The 25,195-nt window shown below is 37.2% G+C and overlaps 1 protein-coding gene across 1 annotated transcript; it reads right to left on the bottom strand.

Moving 5' to 3' along the window:
- LOC140141913 (thiosulfate sulfurtransferase/rhodanese-like domain-containing protein 2) lies at window positions 1-24,609 on the bottom strand. Its single transcript, XM_072163793.1, has 9 exons — window positions 23,866-24,609; window positions 18,168-18,541; window positions 14,460-14,691; window positions 14,104-14,217; window positions 12,653-12,761; window positions 11,387-11,505; window positions 3,601-3,759; window positions 2,964-3,102; window positions 1-1,039 (listed from the first exon to the last, which is right to left on the bottom strand). Exons 1-9 carry the CDS (start codon window positions 23,941-23,943, stop codon window positions 717-719), a joined length of 1,647 nt encoding a protein of 548 aa, XP_072019894.1. The 5' UTR covers window positions 23,944-24,609; the 3' UTR covers window positions 1-716.
- Window positions 24,610-25,195: the final 586 nt, after the last annotated feature.

Genomic DNA, 25,195 nt, shown 5'->3' with positions numbered 1-25,195 from the left:
GTTTCATATTTATTTTCATGAAATTTTACAAATTGAAACTTTGATGTTGACAAGACTTGACAGGGGTCCAATAGAGTATACTCAGCATTATGAAAATTTTACATAGCCTCTCTGTGGCAGCACTAATTTTCTGCAATAAATCCATCATTTGAGGCGATAAAGCTAAATGAGTCAGATGTCGATCAAAATCAAAATTTAAGTTTTTAATTTCATTACATGAGCCATTTCCAGAGCTTTATTTTCCTGAAAACCATCCCATCATAATCAGAATCACAGTTCCATTTATGGCCCTTTTGGTGTTGCTCAGAGCAATGAAATACAAAGAAAGTTGAATAAATTGATTGCCTGACCGTGCACTTATTGCATGGTCATTAATAACTCACGATGAACACGGTGATACGTGCTACAATGACATCTGCACGTGTTAAAATTTATTGAATCATATCTGTTGTTGTGTAATACCATTGGTGTACTTATGGAAATGATGGTTTAGTTTTGGTATAGCTAGGGTGTTTTGAATTGAATTATCGACAGGAATTATCACCTATTTTAGTATCAGAATGTTATAATTCTGTATCTGTTGACCCAATAGATATGTTTAAAGTGTCATTTTTACAAAATGTATGTTGGTATGGAACTAAACTTCAATTGTGTTAGGTCGCAAAAAAATATACTAGTATTTAAAAAAGGCACAGGCTATACTCGGCTCAGTATGGTTATTGATCAGTACTAGACGTTTCCTCATCATGCTGCAATTTATCCCGCGTTGTCACATTTTCAATACAAGTTCTTATACCTTGCTGCAATTTGTCACCACATATAGTCTCTTGTGGTATTCTGACCCTCTCTCTTGTACACTCACATTCTTCCTTTGGCCTTTGACCTTCAACCTCTACCCTTTCCGCTATTTCTTTGCAAGAATGGCAGCAGGCGGTTGACCCTTGACCTCTGCATTGCGGGCATGATAAGACGAGCTGGTGACAATGTGGACTACTGCAAGGCTGGTATTTATCCCATGGCTGTGAACAGTAGAAACATGCTGAAATCAAAGGGAAAAAATTGACACTTTAGTACCGCTGATTCAAGTATAGTCCCACCCCTTTTTAGGTGAAAAATGATCAAAATTGGGGGTGGGACTGTACTCAAATGTTGTTGTTTTTTTTATTTGGAGTGTCCTTGGACATAGAGCTATATGCTAATATTGTGTCTTCAATATGCAAAGTTATAATTTGTGTTCATGTCAGAGTCTATTAATGATTTCAAAATGAATACAAATCCAATGCACTTTTAAGTCAACCAATAATAATCCTTGCATTTAGATCTATGGCCAGGCCAGGGACACTCCAAATCCGAAAAATAAAATTTAAAAAACAATTTCTGGAATTTTTTGAAAAATTGGGGATGGGACTTTACTTGCGTCAGTACAGTAATTGCAAAATTTAACAGGAATGCAGAACTGTGTTGCTGTGGAACCATATTTTCCACACTCAGCAGTTCTTTTGCTTGTTTATAATAGTGACCCCTATCGTTTCCCACCTTACAATCAATTTAGCCAACAACAACAATATTTTCATTCCAAAATATCAGTGTTATTCGGTGACAAAAACAAAAACAAACTCTGTGCAATCAAGGAAGTTAAATTCTGAAATTGGATCATGCTTTGTAACAACACCAACAAAAAGGGAGGAAATTTGAACATATTTTCACTTTAGTTTCTCATTCTTACAACCCAGAGTTTGTTAGTATCAGATTATCAATAGCAACACATGCCAAGAAAACAAAACATGAAACAAGGAAGGAAGACTTCTGTCTAAAAATTCTGTGCATTGCTTGGGAATATCATTTAACCTAGATCAATGCTATTCAGTTACATGTTGCTACATTTGGTAACTAAGAACTTTTCAGTGTGAATCTTTGTATGTATGGCCAGATAATTGTTTTCTTCTAAAAATGAAAATAGGCTGTTATGGAGAACACCCTTGTTTAAAGCAGAAATTTCTATTGATTTCATTAGTCTTCTTTTTCATTTGATACCACCCAGAGGGTCACCCCTGTTGTTCTCTTATTGTATTCTTTATTTTGTTATCTCTCATTCCACCCACCCCGGAGGGTTAAACCTTGTTAGTTTTTGAGATATTTCATTTCAAAATGTTATCACTCATACAACTGGGTTTTTTTAATTGTATTTGTTATAGTCTTCTCTTTCATTTGACACCACCCAGAGGGTCACACCTGTTGATTTTGAGATATTAATTTTGGAAAACACCCAAATATGGGGAGTAGCACCCCCAAGGACCCGCAATAATGAATTTTAAAAATACCCCCAAAATATTAGGACTAACACCCCTAGAGTTCTTTTATTGTATTCATTTGCCCAAGTCGTGGACGTACTTTTATGTCGACATGTTGTTGATATGTCAGAAACATTGCAATGACAGCACTACAAAACATGGTATGTGATGCCACCGTAACAGCATAATCAGGGCCGTTCCTAGGGATTTTGCCGCCCTAGGCAAAGCCTCTCCCTGTCGCCCCACCAAAGCATACCAACAAAATAATTGAAGCGATTTTTTTCACTGTTAGGCCTATTGTATTATTGTTCTAAAATCTTTCTTTGGGTCATCATTGAATGCAGATAAGTCTTAATCAGCTTTAGCTTAGAAAAGCTATGTTCACCACTGGCAACAGATACGGGAGGGGTCAGTAACACGCCCCATTTCTTTTATTTTTCTCAGGTTCCCCTTTGCCTTTTCCGCCCTGTTTTCTGTTTCTCTTTTCTCCCCCTTTTTATTTTTCCTCCCTTTTTTTCTTTTTATCCACCCTCATTTTTTCTTCATTTTTCTTTCTACATTCTAATTTTTTCTATTTTTTCACACTTTTTTTGGCCCTCTGTGTTTACCGCCTAGGCGACCGCCTTACCTGGCTTAATGGTCGGAACGGTCCTGAGCATAATACCAACTTACTTGATATGGTAGTCTCATTAGTTGCAATGGCGTATCTGTCATCAAACACAAATAGTTTCCCTTTGAAGAGGCCATTGGGATATTTGTCCATGTAACGATGGATTCCTCCTTCAAGTTGCAGCACATCTTTACACACACCCTGCATCAAATATAAATTAACATGCATATAACATTGAAAATCGCAGGCACTCACTGGTTACATCTTGATGTAAACATTACTAAACAATAATTAAAACTTGCAAGTTAAAACTTGTTAAATAAATTAACCAATTTTAACTTGTGCTGTCAAATAACATATGTGACACGATCTGGTCCATGGGGGCCAAAGGCGGCAAATTTGAAATTGAGATAAAGGCAAAAATATGGGTCAAAAAAGCAAAAAAAACTTAGAACCAAATTTAATTTGTGCTTTCAAATCACATATCCTCTAATATCTGCATTGCTCAGTACTTTAAATAATCATTTGATTTATTCATTTGTAATTTACTTGATTGATTGATTGATTGATTGATCTAGTAATTGAATGATCAATTGGTGGATTGATGGACTGATTGTCCTTCTATGCAATTTATAAATTGATTGATTGATTGATGGGTAATTGACTGATCGATTGATTGTTTGATTGAGTTACTGATACCTTAGATTTGAGATATGCTGATCCCCTTTCACAACGGATTCCTCCAGTACAATACATGATGACTCTCTTGTCTCTAAATGCGTCAACGTTTTTGTCAATATATTCCGGCCAATAGCTAAATTTACGAATGTCCGGTGCAAGAGCCCCTGGAAACTGACCCTGTAAAAGTGCAAATATTTCAAAAGAATATTTAAGAGAAACAGTTTGGATTTGAAAATAAATAGCAAAATAAATTTGACATTTACAGAAATTAACAGTTTCTGTTGAACACTGCAATAAACTCCTAAATTAGTGTCTCTTCAAGAGAGTAGTGTGCTCAAATAGTGGCGTAGCATGGCTCATCATATTGGGAGGGGGACTGACCTTGATTGGGGGGCACCAGGTCTCATGGGGGGCACAAGCCATTTTTTGGCAATTTTCCTATGGGCTTTCTCAATTTTGCAATCGATAAAGCAAATTTGTACCCCAGCCAATGAAAAATAACCTGGCGATGCATGTATTCCAGAGTGTCTGAATAGAGAATAAACGATAGGTATTTTTGTTTTTCCTGTGTGCCTGTTGTCTATCAATCACAGGTAGAGGATAGTAAAAACAAAAATTCCTATCGTTTATTCTCATTCTTAGTCAGTTAAATATCATTTTAATAACTGTCAACTATTTTTAAAGCAAAAACATTTCAAAAATTATTCCGCACTAGTCTACGCATACAACACGATTCATACGCGCACCTCTACAAGTGTGTTGTGTCATCAACATTCATGATGATGTGGGGTTGTCTATGGCCTGATAGACGGCACCCGAAATTATGCAATTGTCCAATCAGATTATGTGTCTATGAACTAGACCACTCCCACTGACTAAGAATTATGCATTTCAACCATGATCACTTCAAATATGTATATAATTTAGTGCTTCAGACATAGTGGGGAATTTGCTTGCTGTTTACAAGTGTTGCAAAAGGCACCTAAGCAGACGACAACAACAGCCTATTACCCTATATAAAACAATGACGAATATGCTTCAATTATAAAATAGCAAGATATCTAAGCTTCATATGGGTTAGTCCATATGATATCAAGGAGGTCCCCACCTGACCCCCTCAGATTTGCTTTATATTTTAGTCATATGTTGTACCTGTAAAAATATTAAAACCTGCAAATTTGAGGTCTGTAGCTCTTACGGATTTTCTGTGGTAGCCATTTAAAGTTGGCGTATGGGGGTCTAAATTTGGACTCAAAAGTTGCTCTTTAAATAAGTCATCTTTGGGAGTCTGTGACTTCTTTACAAAGAGAGAGAGAGGTCTAAAACCTTGTATACACACTAACTGCATGCCCAATTTGTCAAAAAGTTTTTTTTTTTTAAAAATCGGTAATTGCGCGTTGTGTCACGGGGTCATTAAATATGCAAGAAAAAATGTTATGTTTTGTAAACTGGCAAGTTTAGCCCCCCTAAATTCACATTTTTTGTCATATTAATTATTTTATGTTGTCACTGATGCTAAATATAGGTTAAATACAATACATATCCAAAAATGGAGGTCACAACTCATTTACATTTGAACAGCGCCCTCACGAAGATGAAATTTATTGCAAATTCAACATTTTCAGGGGGTCCAAAGTCGATGTGGTCCACCTTCAAAATTTATAAAACATTTTTTTTATATGACTACTAGTCTTAAATTACAACTTTGCAAAGTCCCAGTAATTGTCTAGGTTGACTTCATATAAAGCGATAACCCCAAAGTTGACCATTTTCTTATGATTGCATGTACTGCAAATGTGCGAATTTGGAAGGCTTAAAAGTCAAATTGGCCACAATATTGAAAATAAATGATTAGATGCGTAGTTATTGGCCCTATTTACTTTTATTTCCATTTTGTTTTCAATATACAGATTTTCTGTGGCAGCCATTTAAAGTTGGGAGTAGGGGAATATAACTTTGGACCAAAAAGTTGCCCTTTGAATAAATTTCATCTTTGGGAGCCTGTACCTTCCTAATAAAAAGAGAGAGAGGTCTGAAACCTTGTATACACACTAATTACATGCCCAATTTGTCAAAAAGTAAAAAAAACAAGAGCACCAATGGCGCTGTGGCTCTACGCTTTTTTTGTGGGAAAGCAATTGTTCTTGGAGTCGAATGCGCAACAGGTTGGTAGTCGGTCAATTTTTTTAAACCTTCAGTTTGAAAAAAATTCCCCACAAATATTCAATACGGTCCTTGAAACTCGATGCGGTGGTCAATCTTCCTCCTCCGCATTATTATTTTTTGCCGCTTTACTATTAGTTGCAAAATCTGAAAATAATTCATTATTGTGCAAATTACTACTGAACCAGCAAGAATAATTTGTTCTGCAAAATTTTAAAATCCCTTTTTTAGTATTTGAAGCTTTCAACAACTATAGAAAGCCTTGGCAACTATTAGAATTCATCTAAATTGACCTCAGACGACCACGAAATGACCTCCCAAAAATTTTGCTCTAAATGGTGACCTCAGATGACCCCGAAACTGACCTTCTAAAATTTTGACTTCAAATGTTGACTGTACCCACCAAGTTTCATGCCCATACGACAGTTTTAGTAATTTGACCTCAGGTGACCCCTGGCTGACTCGAAATGAGCTTCCAAAAATTTGGTTCTAAATGTTGACTGTACCCACCAAGTTTCATGCCCATACGACAGTTTTTGCTAATTTGACTTCAGATGACCCCTGGATGACCTCTGGTGACCGTGACCCACTATCCAATACAAACTTGTTCTGTGCGACCCTACAAAATTAGGCTCCAAATGTTGGCCGTGCCCACCAATGCCCATACAACATTTTTAGCAATTTTACCTCAGATGACCCCTGGGTGACACCGGTTGACCCTGAAATGACCTTCCAAAATTTGACTCCAAATGTTGACTGTACCCACCAAGTTTCATGCCCATATGACAGTTTTTGCTAATTTGACCTCAGATGACCCTGGATGACCTCAGGTGACCTTGACCCACTAAACCAATACAAACTTGTTCTGCCTGGGGTCAAGATGCACCCACCAAGTTCGAGGAACATGCGACCCCACAAAATTTGGCTCCAAATGTTGACTGTATCCAGTTTCATGTTCATACAACAGTTTTTAGTAATATGACCTCAGATGACCCCTGGGTGACCCCAAAATGACCTTCCCAAAATGTTGATTCCAAATGTTGACTGTACCCACCAAGTTTCATGTCCATACGACAGTTTTAGTAATTTGACCTCAGGTGACCCCGGATGACCTCAAAATGACCTTCCCAAAATTTGACTCCAAATGTTGACTGTACCCACCTAGTTTCATGCCCATACGACAATTTTTAGTATCTTCCCAAAATTTGACTTTAAATGTTGACTGTACCCACCAAGTTTCATGCCCATCACGAGTTTTTAGTAATTTGACCTCAGATGACCCCTGGGTGACCCCGGATGACCTTCCCGAAATTTGACTCCAAATGTTGACTGTACCCACGGTTTCATGCCCCTACAACAGTTTTTGCAAATTTGACCTCAGATGACCCCTGGATGACCTCAGGTGACCTTGACCCACTAACCAATACAAACTTATGCTGGGGTCAAGATGCACCTAGTACCAGGGATCGCATGCCTATACGATGATTTTGTTTTTGGGTGGATCACCGCGCCGCATAGGCATTTTACACATAAAATACACATAACCCACACACAACGCAATTGAATAACAGACCGGTACTGCACAGTGCCGCTGGTTACCAGTTGTTCTCATTTATGTAATCAGCAATTGGAGCCTACAAAATGTGGTGCATTTATAGTGTACGGTACTATTATGTGATATCGGGAATTGACACAAATTTTACGGTAACAAAATCAGTCATACCCAGAAAGGATAAAATTCAATTGAGAAAATATTGTATGTGTGACTTGTTGTACTAAAGATGCATCCACCCACCAAGTTTGAGGAACATGCTTCCCCTACTATGCTAGTGCTCTGACGATAACACTCCGATCGCCATGCAATCTAAGTTTTGTAGGCCAGTGGGACAACGGAATCACTACGTGAACGAGCTACTACTACACTAGTCTCTGAGAGAAGAGGCAGACACAGACAAACAAACAGATTCTAGTGAATTAAATAGTGATGATCAGTTGTAGCAGCTACAAATTTGAGCGTTTGTCAGGGGTCAAACCCCTCCATTTATATTTCCCCACACTTTTTAGACAGACACCCTTTTTATCAAAAATTGAACCCCCACCCTTATGCAGTGTTTGTGACCAAAGCTTACAGCATTACTTTATCAAATTCGGAAGACTGAACATCGGGCGCTATCGCCGTTTTATACAGTCACTTCGGGTCCATTTTATCACTATCTGCGCCATCAATCCATTTCAGAATCCAAATTGATGCAGAATTTATCCTCATCTATCAAACACTCATGATTTTCTTATTCATCTGAAACATTTGCGACATAATATTGGCAAAACTGCAATCATCTTTCGAAAAGATACGACTTTAGATTGTTTACAGCATTACTTTATCAAATTCGGAAGACTGAACATCGGCGTTTCATACAGTCACTTCCGGGTCCATTTTATCATTATCTGCGCCATCAATCCATTTCAGAATCCGAATTGATGCAGAATTTATCCTCATCTATCAAACACTCATGATTTTCTTATTCATCTGAAACATTTGCGACATATTAAATGTTGGCAAAACTGCATCACTGCAACTGCATCGAAAAGATACGACTTTAGATTGTTTATCATAAAGTAACACATGGGCAAATGGGCAAAAGGCTGAGATACCTGTGAGATCCTGAATACATGAATACGTCAGTCTATACTCTCTACACGGCCGCTGTGGTTCGGATCGCTCCACTTCTAGTGTGAGCGAGCGGGCCAAAGCGGCTGATGTAGAGACTGAAAATTATATTCATTCATAAAACTCACGGTAGCGTCGATTCTACTACAGGTGACGTCGTATGAATTGAAAACATCAGCAAATTAATTTTTGACATTTTCTTTCCAGATTTATGAAGAAAATATGAATGTTTTTCAACTGATCTTCAAATTACTTTATTATTTTTTTTTTCAATTGGTAGCGTTACCCCTACGCTTTATAATTATATATTGCTCACACGCTTTTTAGAAACCCACCCTATATTCCATAAAATTGTAATTTTTACAGATTTTCAGAATTCCCAACCCACGCTGTAGAAAGCGTGCCAGACAAACAATGATAATGAATAGCCAGATGTGACCTTCGCTGTCGAGACGTTGTTTTCAGGGTTGTCAAACCAGCGATTTGGTAACCCAATTAGGCGACTTTTGAAGATTTTCCCGGGACAATTTCCTGCCCCATAGAATACAAAGGGTAAAGAAAAAAAATTGGGCGATTTTTCGATTATTTGACCTGCGATTCGGGCTGAATTTTTTGGCAACCCTGGTTATTTAGCGTTCATTTAATTAAATTACTACGCCGCTGGTCTCTAAATATTTTGAAGTGTTGTCCCATGGTAACAAAACTCCGAGAACTCAATAAACAATCTGGACAAAGGAATCATCCAATCACGTTTCTATCCATGTGAGATCACCGCAAAAATTCATGATAAAAGGTCACTTTCCCAAAGAAAAATAGTGCAATCCGTCAATTCCGCCATGATCTCACAACTTAAATTACTCAGACCAAAATAATCTCTAGCGCATACAGGGAACCAAGCAAAGCGATAGAAATGACTTGTTTCTCATGACGACTTTTGACTTTTCTCACTTCAAAATAAGTACTTTCCCCACCCCAAATTCACTTCTAAAGGAGTGCAATCGATTGCTAAATAACTAAGCAAACCTTGGAATGTAATTTCAAAGCCAAATATCATTAACAAAAGAAACCTTAGCATAAAAAGCAAGAACGCAAGTGGCCAAAATTTGTAGCAAAAATACAGTCCTCACTGACTACAATGACTAAGGCTCACTAGCTCCGCTAAGAGCCAAAAATGTCTGTAATTGTGCGTTGTGTCACGGGTCAAAAAAAAAAAAAAAAAAATGTAATGTTTTGTATACTGGCAAGTTTAGCCCCCTAAATTTACATTTTTGTCAGAATAATTGTTTGTTGTCACTGATGCGATATATAGGACAAATACAATGCATATATAAGACATAGAGGTGACAATTTATTTACATTTGAACAAGCGCCCTCATAAAGATGAAATTTAAGTTGCAAATTCAACATTTTCAGGGCCCAAAGTCAATGTGGTCAACCTTCAAAATTCATAAAACATCACTTTTATATGACTACTAGTCTTAAAGTACAACTTTGCTCAATCCCAGTAATTTTATAGGTTGACTTCATATAAAGCGACAAGCCCAAAGTTGACCATTTTCTTATGATTGTATGTACTGCAAAGGTGCCGAATTCGGAAGGTTTAAAAGTCAAAATGGCCACAATATTGAAAACAAATGACTAGATGCGTAGTTATTGGCCCTATTTACTTTAATTTCCATTTTATTTTCAATGTTGGGGCCAATTTGACTTTAAGACTTCCAAATTCGGCACATTTGCAGTACATGCAATCATAAGAAAATGGTCAACTTTGGGCTTGTCGTTTTATATGAAGTCAACCTAGACAATTACTGGGACTTTGCAAAGTTGTAATTTAAGACTAGTAGTCATATAAAAAAAATGCTTTATAAATTTTGAAGGTGGACCACATCGACTTTGGACCCCCTGAAAATGTTGAATTTGCAATAAATTTCATCTTCGTGAGGGCGCTGTTCGAAATGTAAATGAGTTGTGACCTCAATTTTTGGATATGTATTGTATTTAACCTATATTTAGCATCAGTGACAACAAAAAATAATTAATCTGACAAAAATGTGAATTTAGGGGGCTAAACTTGCCAGTTTACAAAACATTACATTTTTTCTTGCATATTTAATGACCCCGTGACACAACGCATAATTACCAATTTTTTTTTTTTTTTTACTTTTTGACAAATTAGGCATGCAGTTAGTGTGTATACAAGGTTTCAGACCTCTCTCTCTTTTTGTAAAGAAGTCACAGACTCCCAAAGATGACATTTATTTAAAGGGCAACTTTTGAGTCCAAATTTAGACCCCCATGCGCCAACTTTAAATGGCTACCACAGAAAATCCGTAAGAGCTACAGACCTCAAATTTGCAGGTTTTAATATTTTTACAGGTACAACATATGACTAAAATATAAAGCAAATCTGAGGGGTCAGGTGGGGGACCTCCTTGATATCATATGGACTGACCCAAATGTAGAATAATAATATTTTAAATAATTGGTTCTTGTAGAATAACTAAGAGCTGGACAACACCAGATACACCTATTTGACATCGAGTTTGTTCAGATTTAATTTATTCTTCTAGTTTCAACCTTCCATTATTTATATTCTACAGTCAATTTGTTATTTCTTTCATGGTAGAGGTACGAGCTAGTGATCGACGATCGCATAGAAGTGGCGAGGTCTCCTCCCCTCATACGTACCGGCGACCAATTGGTAAACCCTTCTTGTTGTCAAGACGAGCAGCCAATTAGCGTAATTGTTAATCGCCTGTGTGTTTACGCTTGTGTACGCGATACGCACAGCTCCAACTACGGAAGAAATAAAGAATTAACTTTAAGACTCTTTTATTATTTGAAATGAGAAAATATCACACTCACGATGCAAATACTTAACTCGCACTTTGGGCTTGCTAAGTATTTTCATGGCTTGAATGATATAAACATATTCTCATATCCCAAACCATCCAATATTATATAAATACTTACAATCCGGCTTTCATAGAAATTCCTACAATCCACAAAGACAGTATCTTTCTCATCTGATGTGTTCTTTGATAAGTGACTTTCTAACTCACTGTGGAAAGCCTCACTGCTCAAGTGATTGCCTGTAATAACAAAGGATAGATGTTAGCAAACTAGACTTTACTCTCATTCAACATAATCAAGGAAATTGAAGTTTTCAAGTTCGCCAAAACTTTATTTTGTTTAGAAAAAAAACCCACAAGTTAAAAGGAATATCTGTACCAAACAAACACACAAATATCCCCATTGGCCAGGGAAACCCTCATGTGTATCACTGGCCCCTGAACATGTTTAAGGCAAATCCTCATATGTAACCACTTGACAGTTTTGTTTTAAACATGTTCAAGGGCCACAAGTATTTCCTGCCCAATGCCGATATTGATATATTTACAATTTCTTTTTTATCAATACAGGTGTTCTACAACCTAGAAACACTGTTGTTTGTGTTACAATCAGGAAGTAGATTGACTTTTTCATGTTGGTGGTGGGTAGAGAGGGAACGGAGATGGTGTGTTCGACAGTGGCATAGATTTCTTTTTGACATTGGGCCATGGGATTGGAAATCCATCACCTTTTGGCAACAAAATAAGCACACGAAAAATGTTGCCATATTGAAGTTAAAATAGTGAAATATGGTGCAAAAGTGGAACACATTTGCACGAAGAATGCAAAACTTGGCATTTCTAGTCTAAAATGGCTAAATGAGAGATTAATTTAGTCAGAAACCTCATACAGGCATCAACAATAAGCGCACAAAATATGTTGCCTGCCATATTGAAGCTAAAATAGTAAAATATGGTGCAAAAGTGGAACATATAGGCATCAACATGATTGATCTCCCTTATCAAAATATTGGGGGGATTCATCAACCCATCTTCCCAAGATCTACGCCTATGGTGATCGAGTCAATTTTCATTTTTACTATACCCGGTTCCGTTACTTACCTGCTTGTGTGTAGGTTAATTTATCTGGATCTACACCCATTGGAACAATTTCAGAATGCACTCCTACTTGTAAACCATTGGGAAAATCCTATGTTTATCTACATCAAGGGATAAATCACACCCTTGTATATTAGTTTTCTTACCTGCTTGTGTGTAGGTTAATTTATCTGGATCTACACCCATTGGAACAATTTCAGAATGCACTCCTACTTGTAAACCATTGGGAAAATCCTATGTTTATCTACATCAAGGGATAAATCACACCCTTGTATATTAGTTTTCTTACCTGCTTGTGTGTAGGTTAATTTATCTGGATCTACACCCATTGGAACAATTTCAGAATGCACTCCTACTTGTAAACCATTGGGAAAATCCTCTGCACTACCTTTGCTTGTCTAAGGGATAAATAATAAGAAATAGAAACAAACATTAGAATAAATTATTTGAAACTCGCTCTATGCTTGTTTAACGTTAGCAAAATTTGATCTTTTCCTGAAGACACTCCCTGACAACTTTCCGCTTATTTCATAAAAACATGTCTCATTTTCAAGAGAGTATCATGTCATCTTCTTCTCTCTACAGATGACACTTGCTGGATTCTAGCAGGGGCTCAGCACCCTCACCCCCTGCCTCACCTGGGTGCGGGGACTTGAATAATGACTCCCAGGGGGAACCCCTCCTCCTCGGCCACCCCAGAACAGGTCAGTTTTTTAAATAGTTTCTTCTCATTTTTCAACTGTTTTAAAACATGACTGAAGTGGTATATGGTCGAGAAATATCCAAATTCACTCCTAGTTGGGCTATTGGCAAATGGCAATCCAGAGTGATGGTAGTCCTTCCGTACAAAGAATGTCGCTCACAACGTGTGAGGCAAGTTTTAAAGAAACATAGTATTAATACCACATTTAAGCCACACCAAATGCTGTATACTCGACCATCCCAAAAACAAGCAGGAACAAACATCGGACTGTGTTTATGAGATCCCTTGTCTCAACTGTGATAAATCATATATTGGAGAATAACAAAATACTCAAATAACAAAATAGAAGCTGAAAAAGCTGAAAAGAAAACTTTCACCAGAGTGCAAAGACAGGCCTCTGTTATGGGAGAGGATAATAAACCTGCTATAACAAATCATGTAATCAGATGGGAGGAATCACAAATCAAAGATAGAGAACAGAATAGAAACAGGAGACACATAAAAGAAGCCATCTGGAAGGGGGCCAAAACACTCAACAGAGACAAGGGGAATTACTTTCTTCCGCATATTTACGACCAAGTCCTAACAGCACCATCTATGCCCACTCCTTCAGGAAGCAGGGTCAATGTGCAGGGATTGGTCAGTCAATTTGAGAAAGTCCACCCAAATTTTGGAATTGTATAAAAGAATTTGAAATTTGAAATAACTATTATGTTAAAATGTTCTGAATCTAGTTTTCAAAAATGTTTTAGAACATTATCAAAGCTTTTTATACCCTTTATATAACCTAACAATAAAACATTTTCTTAAAAGACATTTTGTGTTTGCTGGGGAGATGGTATTTATATACCTTCTATATTGCTGCATATCTGTTACATGCAAATGGTACATGTAGCTTAATATTGGCTGACTGCAGTGTTACTTATGAACTTTGTTAGGAGTAAACTTGAGGAAAAGAAAAGATAAAAGGGATCCCTCCCTAAGTCTAACCTCTATAGTTATACCAGGTCTACCATGCATGGACCTTTGAGTCTTACTTTGAAGTCTGTTTGTTGGAAAACTGGATGGTTCTGGACAGATTGCATATAAAGTCTTGTAGCTGATATGCTTCCTCCAACTGTCCCATTTATTCCTTCTCTTGCTATGCGTATCTGCAAGGAAAAATATGGTTTAAAAACAAAGTTTTATAATTAAAATTCAATGAATGTATGTAGAGCCCCAGATAGGTTATCCCGTAGATATAATGAACACCACACATAGTAAATATTCATGTTTTTTTTTTTTCATTTTCGTGAAACACTTTTTGTACATTTTCAGCCAATTTTACAAGTTGACCTTGGATGACGTTTTGGGAGGGGAAATATTAATAATTAAAAAAAAGTCCAGTACAAACCTTCCCAGTAAGGCGTAGTCTTCTGCACAGTTCTTGCTGCCATGCGCAAATCTCATATGGCTCCTTCACATCCACATATTTATAATACAGCAATATTTGTCCTTCATTATCAACATCACTTGTGTCACCACACTCTTTCTCACTTGGTAACCATGGTAATGTATCAATGTTTCTATACAATATCTTATGGTCTTCAGTTGTTGGCCGTTTCTGCTTCAAATCTGATGATATTCTGCAAAAAGATCAAGCATTATGATTATGATCAATTTAGTTACTTTGCAGATAGAGAAGCTTGGGTAAACTGTGGTACCAGTATATAATTAGTTGTGAGCACGATAATCTCAGATATCTTCCATCAGTGCCTTAGCTAGGATTTTATAAGTGTCCATCATTTTCTCCAAAATGGCCAGTCCTAAAATTGACTTTGAAAACATAAACCAGACCTCTGCCCCTTCTGAGTACTACAAAATAAACAACTTCACTGTGCATGTGTGCATCCCATGGGATGTGATGATGCAATTACCTAAAGTGATATAAAGGCACGCTTTCGTTGGCCCGGCCAGGTGAAAGACTGTGGCTAAGTGTCCCCGGCCTAGTGCTTGGCATTCCAGGGTCTGGGGTTCAGAACCCACACAGAGCAAATGACTTCTTTGTTTGCTTTCTCTCTTTATTCCTTCCTTCTTTCCCTTCCAGTCGCCATGGGTTAATACTCATTTTGTGAGAATAGGTCGCATTTGTCCTTCTATCTCAATATTCTATTGGCTATACTGTAGTCCATATCAGGATAAGTTCCCAACTTCCAATGCTGCTTTGGGACACACATAGGTAACTTAAAGCCATATTATAACATTTTCAAACAAAATAGATTAGCATTTCTTTGCCATAAAATGTTAGCTTTTACTGTCAAATATATCCCCTTTTATTTTTGAGCCGAACAACTACGGCAAAGCAAAGAAAATTGGAATTTACTACCAGCGCACATGTCGCCAATACGTATCACTCCTTCGGTCATGTTGTGGTACGACCCTTTGTTGTGTATATCACCGTCCCGCACACCGTGTACGTACTGTGTGTTATGAACATCGTGTATGCGTTCAAAAATAATTCCATCGTAATAATAAAGCGCGGATTTTGACAAAACTACAGCACCTAGAGTCTTGATTTTTGCAGGGTATATTGGTTTAATAAAGTATAATCGTGTAAAAAAAGGAATTTTAAAAATTCAGTGAGGGCGTCTTCCTCGGCAAATGTTATAATCAGGGTGCGTGCAGCCACCTCTATTTCAAATTCAAGGACTTTTCAAGGACTTTCAAGTACCCAAAAATTAATTTTCATGTACCTTTGAACGGAACGACCCAGAGATAGGTGTGTAAAAAAGTAGAAAAATACCCAGTGGTCTAGTCGCAGCAGCCCAGTGCATACCTGCCAACTTTTGAAAACTAGAAATAGGGACACTTAGCAGAGTGAGCGTAAGCGCTCACGACTACAGCCGGGGGTCCAGGGCGAAGCCCTGGTGGGGGTTGAGGGGATGAAGCCCCCCGAAGCCAAAGTTAGAGGGTAAAAAGAACATTTCAAAGCTCCTGGCTTGTTCTACACTTTTAATAAAAAGTGCTTCCTTCTTCCAGAAAACATGCTTTAAAGTTTCGAGTTTCCTATACTTTTATGCACAAGAGACACTCTTAAAAAATGTTTTTTGGCTTTATTACATGACTAATATGGCTTACGTTGATATATGTGAAGCAGAAAAATAAAACAATAATTAACCATTTGTGCTTGCATCCACTGCCTCCCCCACCCCCACCAACTGGCACCCCATCCTGGGCCTTGATGGTCAGTGTGCTTGGTTAAAATTTCAGGACGACAAACATTTTAGCAGATTTAGCACCCCAAAAGAGACCATTTTTGACATAAAAACCTGTTTTGGACTTTTTTTGAAAAAATGCTTCCTTCATCCTAAAAAAGTGGTTTTTAAAACCACTTTTTAGGATGAAGGAAGTATTTTAAAAAAAATATAGGAAAGTGAATATTTAAAAATATTCACTTTCCTATACTTTTGTACATGAGAGACATTCTTCAAAGTGTTTTCTTGGCCTAATAATATGGCCTACATGATTGAAATTGATATATATAATGCACAATATAAAAACAATGATTCATCACATTTTTGACCCCCACCCCTCTTCGGGTATGGGGGAGGGGGGCCCACAGGGGGGGGGGGGTACTAATGAATGTGCCTGAAGAATACATTTTATGATAAGAGTAATTTGTAAAATTCCGTATGTTAAACATACAGAGTGATGTCACTACAAATTGGGACTAAAATAGTAGGCCTATCCCAAAGGAAATACATAGGCCTACACACACTCACTCAACCGCCCCCACCCAACCTCCCCCCACCCCCATGTTCTAGCGACGGCTACACAAAGCCAAAGGATACAGCTAAAAGGTTCATATCAAACCTTTGACCGAAGTTTGTTTCCATTTAGACTTAAACATGACTTGACATTAGAGTATACATATAGGCCTATACATCATCAGCATCATCAGTCCAGCATCATCTCAAATGGCATCGTTCATTAATGCACATGACATAATTCTTACTTGGGTAATATTCATTGAGGAAAAAGAGATGAGTTTTTGAACGCAAAACCGACACAATCATATAACATGCTGGTCCGATAATGGACTAAAATTCATCAATTTTGGGCATGAAAAGGTGTTCTCAATAAGATACAAATTTGACCACATGCATGCTAAATGGGTACCTTTATCTAGTCGAGTCATCCAGTCAGGGTTCTAAGGAATTTTCATTTTAAAATTGGAAATATATGAGTCCAAAAAGAGTTAATGTGTATATATAGCCTACAAAATGAAAAATATATAGGCCTAAAAGACAAACTTCTTTTCTTATTTATTTGTAACATAATTTTTTATTGTTTCAGCACATTTTTTCTTTAAGGACTTTCCATAAATTTCAAGGACTTTTCAACAAAATTCCAGGACTTTCAAGGCCTTGAAAAGGCATTTTGATTTTCAAGTACTTTCAAGCACTTTTTTGGCTTTTCAAGGTTCTGCACACACCCTGTATAATATGGCTTTAAGTTGTGAAATGTTAATACCCAAACAGCATCAAGTACATGTACGGCCGCAAGGGTGAAAATAAATGGGCCATAGGCCTTGTTTCAGGGCTGTTACTTGCCTACTGTAGCCCATTGAGAATAAAGCCCGTCGCCATAATGGCACTTATACTATAGAATTATAGGTCTTGCCGACCAGCACTAAAATGACAAAACAGCTGTCAAATGCCATTACTGTCAAGTAATTGGCATTAAGATTCAATTTTCTCTTAATTTTAGCCATCACTAAAATTTGGCTACAACCCTGCAAGATACCCAGGAAATAGGAAATGGTAAACCAAAATGTGTTTTTTTTGGTGCAATTTCTGGTCGGAATTTGAGCTTTTATTGTTGAATGGAGGCTATTTAAATATGGATATTAATTTAGACCATTTTAAATTCTGACTGTTGCTAAAACAAAAGTGAGTCCTATTTTGTAAAGCGAGTCCCAGTCGCGACTAAATTTAGGTGAACCAGAGCTCACGTTTTTCTCAAACTGAGTCCTGGTAGAAAAGCTTCTTATTTTCACCATTGTAGTGCCTACTGGATTGTAGCAGGGATAGCCAACTCATTTTCAACATCTAATACCCACCTCTCATTCTTATCATCCTCGCACACGTCATTCAGCGCCGTATTTAGCCGCGATTCTGTCAGCCGCTCAATTTCCTCATGGTGTTCTTTAGCAACATGTTTGTGGATTTCAAGAACTTCGTTATATGTGGTACCACAACAGGACCACCTTGAGTTTGCAATGGCAGTGTTCAATTGGCAGTCGCCGAGTCTCTTTGTTGATTTGATGAACTTTGGTTTACCCGCTTTGCCACTAGTTATGACTCCCAGCGGCGGTGATGTTGTTACCATGGTCACTGTTGAAGTGTCTTTAAGTACTTGAGGGCACTGTTCGTTTTCCCTACTGATGGACTCATCACTTGTTGCGAGACATGATGTCACATATTTGGCAAATACCTGTGAATCAAAAAATAAAATTATTGGTACAAATATGAGTGGAGATACATATGTACAATGTAACATCATTCTTTTTCTTCTCAGAGATTTTGTCAGTATTTGATTTGACTCACAGAAATAGTTGTAATCAGTATTAAAGCTAAAAATATTTTTTTTTTTTTTTTTTTTTTTTTACGACATGGCATAACTGGGCATTAACAGCAGAGACAAATAAATCATTTAGAAGCTGCTGACGAGGATGCACCCAGAAAGCGATTAACCTCCCTGCTGAAGCTGGCCCTCGATCTAATGGCTGGAATTTGGGCAGGTAGAGAATTCCATAATTGGGCTGTAGATGGTAGAAATGATCTTTCATGGCTGACAAGGTTTGATCTTGGGACTTCCACTGCTAGGTCATGGGATCTCACAGACCGTCGCAACCTGGGGTCATGGACATGGATGTCTGGCATCAGCTGGCATAACAACTCAGGGGCCTCTTTATTCAATGTAAGACCTAGAAGGTCCACGCTTTCAGCTTCTTCAAGAGTTACACCAAAAAAGTGAAGTGGTGGATGGTTGCCATCAGCATCTCTTCGGTTGGAGATGGTAGTGGTTTTACATTTGGCAGCACCAAACAGGACATTCCATGTCTTAGCCCATGTTTCGATCTTGGCCAAATCCCAGTTGAGAGATGCTGCAGCAGGAAGTCTATCTTCTCTGGATTTGATGAAGGACATAATGGTAGCATCATCTGCGTACAAGATGGACTGATTGTTCAGATCTTGTGAGATGTCGTCAATGAAGATAATTACCACACTTTTCAAATAAGAAATCAGAATATGCCATTGTGATCATCTTATTATTTACTATCACACTCCTTGGGAAATCCAACAGACTGAATGGTGCCTTTAGTAGAACAGCAATGTTAATCCTGGAGATCAAAATTTGGGCTGTCATGAGCAATTGCTGGTGTTCATCATATTATGAATCACACAAATTTCAGAGGGATTTTAATAGCACTTTGCGTTTTGGCTTTCTCTAACTCAGGCCTTCTCAACTGGCGGCGCGTGCGCCACTTGTGGCGCTTTGAGTCAGTCAAAGTGGCGCACAGTAATTTTAATATTTTTTTCACATAAATCTTTAACCAAAAAGAGGTGAAAATACTCAATCTGGGCCTTTAAAAAACCTTAAAATCCATGAGCTTCTGGGTGCGCATTTAATAAAATGCTGCCCTCTATATTCCAAAGGCTGTAAACATACAAGATGGTGGCTGGACAAAAAATTGCACAGTGAGTTCACGTTCGCGATCTACCAAAACGCCGGCCGTGTTTGATGTTAAAATTCCACTTCATAAATCAGTATTAATGTGCTATATATTAATTATGGAAGTAAAGCAGTCCATAATTCACCATTTTAGGGGTTCAGTTGCTTGGAAAACGATCTGTATGATGCAATTTGGGAAACTTTTGAGCCCAGTTTATGAAAGTTTGCAAGGCTAAAATAATGACCGGCGGCGATATGAACAGCCCAGCCTTGCATTTTCCGATAAACAACGATTTTCTGTGGGGTATTTTGAAAATGAATGACATATTTCTTTAAATAAACAGTTAATATTGTTAAATTGGGAGGTTTTTATTCCTACACTGTAAATCAGGCTGCGATTTAGATGCGTCCAGATCAGATTTTTTGGACCCCTAACCCCCCTGGATTTAGAGATTCAGTGCGTCCATATTACCCAATTTTCAAAACGCGACCCCTGCTCAAAAGGCTCATTCCAGATCCCTTAACAAGGCGCCTCCAAAGCTACAAAAACTTATTCATACCCAAGTTAATACTACAATTGGACTCGGTACTGTACGTTTGAGGACTAGTTGTAGAAAGTGCAGTACGGTGTCACTCACCAGTGTTAACTTTTTGGCAAGTTTGCATTATTAGTGTATCTAGTAAAATACTCAATTTAGAAACCTCTGTCACTGATGTATGTCATCTATGATTACTCAACTTATTATATACACATCAGCTTTTATCCAAAAATAATATTTAAAAAGATGTTTTGAGTGATTTTTAAGAGCAGCGAAAAGTCCATTCCACGCCTATGTCGAGGTAGACCAGTTTTTGATCCACCGAAACTGGGGCCCAAACACAATGCATATTTACATAGAAATTTGAATTTTTTTCAAGAATAGGTCGGTGAAGGAAACCTACATAAATATGTTTTCTATACTTCACTTGACCCAAATATGATTTTTTATGGTGATAATCAAGTCGCACATGGAATTTTAGAGGATTTTGATAGCAGTTCCATTAAAAAAAGCTGCTATCGCCATGAGACTAAGATCTAGAAACACCCCTAAATGCCGTTTTGGGGAATTTTGCTAGCAGAATCTTTTTGATGAAAGTCAATCTTTGACAAGATGTAACTTTGTTACGGAAAGTGCTATGACAAAAATGTTTTCAGTTTTGGCTTTCTTTACTCAAGGGCTTTAATTTGATATGGCTAACTCCATGAAGTTGGGGCACAAAGTGTGACATAAGGGTCAAAATTTCAAAATGACTTAATTCTAAATGTAATGTGTGTTTTAGTTACTTCAACTATCATACTTCAACAAAAAAGTGATCTTTTTACATTGGAAAGTACAGAATTTCCGTGGTAGTGCTTTGTTGTTCAGCAGTCGAGGCAAATATCACGATGCTACATGGACACCATTTTATACTAGCTCTCTCTATTTTAAACATACTGTCCATGACATGTCTTAATAAAATACTTTTTTATGATGTCCTACCATGGCAAATTAGCATAATATTACCAATTACACTATCTTAAATCAGAAACAAAAGTTATGAGGCATCAAAAATGAAGGATGACAGGTAAATCTATTCAAAATTATGTTTGATTTCTTTTTGTATCTAAAATTCACAAGGAATATATTTGCAGCTACCTAGGATGGTTCAGAAAGTATTTGATTCACAGCTGGTAGTTTATTTTGAAACTAGAAGTAAAAAAAACTTGCCTTTGTTGCAAAAATTCAACATAATTCTACCGATGCTACTTGGACACCGTGTCCTGTAGAATCGGTCTGGATTGTGAGTTTTGCACAATAAGTAATCATACTTCGTGGTAAAGTTATTTATAAAGTTACATTTGGGCCTACGGACATTAAAAGTTGTAGAAAAAATAAAACAAGGATACCAAAAAAACTGGTGAATACATAAAACTGACAAAACTGTGTACCGATGCTACATGGACACCGTGTCTGATAGTGCATAAAAATTTGTATTGAACACATAATTATTTTACAATGTTTGCCTGCCCTCAAAAGTTAATATGTTTAGTTGTTTAATGTCATCTAGTTTCAAAATATAAGAAGAAATTACATAAATTTTAACTGTTTGCTTCCCAATGCTATACTTTGATCACAATGCTACATCCTGATGCTACATGGACACCGCACCATTTTTTCAAAATATGTGTACATCCATATCAAAACGATGCACTTGTCGGCTGCTACATGTGTCTCATTTCACATAATAGCTACGAATAAATACTAGACTCATCTCCAAAGTAGAGGTCACTTCAAATCATCCCCAAATCACATGGTTAAGGAATGTTCTCTGTATTCCTAAACTATGTGACTTGGTATGATGTGAAGTGACCTCCACTTTGGAGATGAGTGTAGTATTTATTCCTAGCTATTAAGTGAAATGAGACACATGTAGCAGCCGACAAGTGCATCGTTTTGATATGGATGTACACATATTTACTCTTTGGTAAAATGGCAGCTCCTCAAATCAAGTTCCCTTGAAAACCCTTACCCAGTCACATCTTAAAATAAGTCCATTCATGTGTGTACTGACCTTGCTGTAAGCAAGTATAATGGTTTGAAATCTCCCGATGCTACACATGGACACCGCAGTGACATTTTCTCATGAAATTTTAAAACGACTGAGAGCTTAGGCACAAATGCTGGTCAAATTTCCTATTTAACATGTTTACATCAATAAAAACACAAAACAAATTGATTTGAATGATACCTGTATGTGCTGTGGGTGAGCTGTAAATACCGAAGCTACACTTATTTTTCTGGACACCGCGTGTAGCATCGGGAAGCTCATTTTTGACATCCCATAAATTTTAATTGACTGGTTTCTGTTTTGTTTAAATGTACTTTTTAGTTACTACCAACATTAATTCATGTAATATTATGTAAACTGTGACTGTTTGATGTTACAATTGAAATTATTTGTATTCCGCATACTTGCTTTTTCTCTGTCACGTTTTTTGCCCTAAAAAGTGCTGGACACCACTTTGAACCACTTAATGGCCCGTAAAAATAAAAATATAATAGGTACAATTTTCAAGTAACTTTTACATGAAAGTTAAACTTCATATCTATTTAGAAAATATCAACTGAGGAGAAAAGGTTCATATAAGAAATATTAAACTGCATTTATACTATAAAATTCTCCCAATTTGTAATGTGCCCCAACTTCATGGAATAAGCCATATGTAAAATTTGAATTCACCTAGCATACCTACATGTAGCACCCACAAAGCTAAGGGTAGTCAATTATTCATGGGCTTTCATCGCCGGATAAATGGTGGACTATTTGGAAAGTGGAGCCTAAAGGTTTTGAACTGCTGTTTCTACTAGACTCGCTTGCCAGTCCTATATACGCCGTACCTATGTATATTGAGGACTGGCTTACGCCATTTTGGATGTCAATGGAAATACACACTTAACGATTTGCGCCCGGTTAGAAACTTGAAAAAAAATATTTAAAATTTCATCAATGTATATAAAAGTGGTACCAACCGTGATTGTGCTTGCTAATTTAAGACTCGATTGAAACAAAATTAAGGATCGAAAGCATTTTAGTGTCCAAAAGGCAAAATTATCGTCAAAGTTCTGCGAAATCGGCACCCTTATGAAGGGTTCAGAATTGAATCGGGAACGAAAATATCCGATCATTGCGATCAAAAACACAAAATTACAACTTTAAACATACTATTGGCAAAAGACATTATTATCAAACAATATAGAATAGAAAATTTGACATCATTTTCTCAAAATATTGAAAAAATTTGCTCACTAGACATCGAAAAAGTACGCAATCCAATTCCCGTTCAAACGCGTGGGAAACTGAAAGTGCGATAATCGTGACTAGTTTCTACCGACTCAACCAAGAAGTCAAAAGTATTATTCAGATTTGTGTGGAAAGATATATAATAAAAAGTCTGAATTTAATTTTAAGCTTACTTACTGATACTGACATTACATTACATATTACTGCATCATGATGATGATGCATCATGCTGATGATGATCATAGAGCTCGCGTACTTACTCGTTTCCTTGTTATCTTTCGTTGGCGAACAGTTATCTTGAAAGTATTAGACATTTTGAAAAATTTTAACTTTTCCATTCAACGAAATCTCCACTTTTGTTTTTGCTGTGTACAATGTGTTTAACCTTTGACCCGTGATCGCTGAAACTGAATAACTCGACCCTAAACCAACTCGGCCTTAACTCAACTCGGTCACTACCGCAGTGTAAAATTAAAATCTATAAATTGCTTATTCAAATTGTCATTTTGGTCTCACCAAATGCCAAAAATCATCCTCTCACGCTTGCAATGACCCTTGCTCTCACCGGATGCCCCTTACGGGGGCACACCACTAAATAATCGTCCCATTGAAATACACGTGAAAACACAAGAAAGTAAATTCGTTTTTCTACCCTTTTGCCTAAAGATGAGAAAATGTCGTATGGATTTTCTAAAAGTAGAAAGTCTGAAATTTAATAAAAATTATTTTTTCGGGGGGCATCTAGTCGAACTTTTGAGCTACGGGCCCCTGAACAGCGCCATCATTCCGACAGCCTGTCACTAATTGACAATCGATTTGAAACATTTTTTGAAAAGATTTTTAATGTTGAGGTTCTACTCTAGTGTTTTCATCAAAAACAAGCACGATTCACTTAAATTTAGTACCATCGAGAGGTTGATATATTTCGCTCAGGCGCTATTTTAAACCGGAACTATACAAGGTTACACCAAATGCGGAAGGATTTAGTGTTGTGCCCCCTTACTGCACAGCCCAACACCTATCCATTTCCACCTCATGGATATTCATAATCAATGACGTCACCTATTGAATATTCATAACCAATGATGTCACCTCATGAGTATTCATAGTCAATGACGTCACTTCATGAATATTCATAATCTCCTCATAAATATTGACATCACCTCATGAATATTCATGATCAATGACGTCACCTCATGAATATTCATGATCAATGACGCCACCTATTGAATATCCATAATCAATGACGTCACATCATTAATATTCATAACAAATGACGTCACCTCATGAATATTCATAATCAATGACGTCACCTCATGAATATTCATGATCAATGACGCCACCTATTGAATATTCATAGTCAATGACGTCAACTCATGAATATTCATAACAAATGACGTCACCTCATGAAGATTCGTAATGACGTCACCTCATGAAGATTCATAACCAATGACGTCACCTCATGAATATTCATAATCAATGACGTGACCTCATGAATATTCAAGTCATCTTTGTGATGTCAATCATGAATATTCATCGCTCACGTCATTGACCTAATGACGTCTTGAAATCATTTCGTATATAGCTCTG

Source organism: Amphiura filiformis, chromosome 20 (genome assembly GCF_039555335.1).
Source record: "Amphiura filiformis chromosome 20, Afil_fr2py, whole genome shotgun sequence".
Classification (NCBI taxonomy): Eukaryota; Metazoa; Echinodermata; class Ophiuroidea; order Amphilepidida; family Amphiuridae; genus Amphiura; species Amphiura filiformis.
This window is presented reverse-complemented; position numbering and strand designations above follow the sequence as displayed.

Bases quoted from the DNA above. Each gene is read 5' to 3' on its own strand.
- LOC140141913 (XM_072163793.1), bottom strand. From the start codon at position 23,943: ATGGAAAAGTTAAAATTTTTCAAAATGTCTAATACTTTCAAGATAACT. The intron at 11,506-12,652 runs GTAAGAAAACTA...TTGTTATTACAG, and splicing joins ATTAACCTACACACAAGCAG to GCAATCACTTGAGCAGTGAG. The intron at 3,760-11,386 runs GTAAGTATTTAT...GCACTTTTACAG, and splicing joins ATTTCTATGAAAGCCGGATT to GGTCAGTTTCCAGGGGCTCT.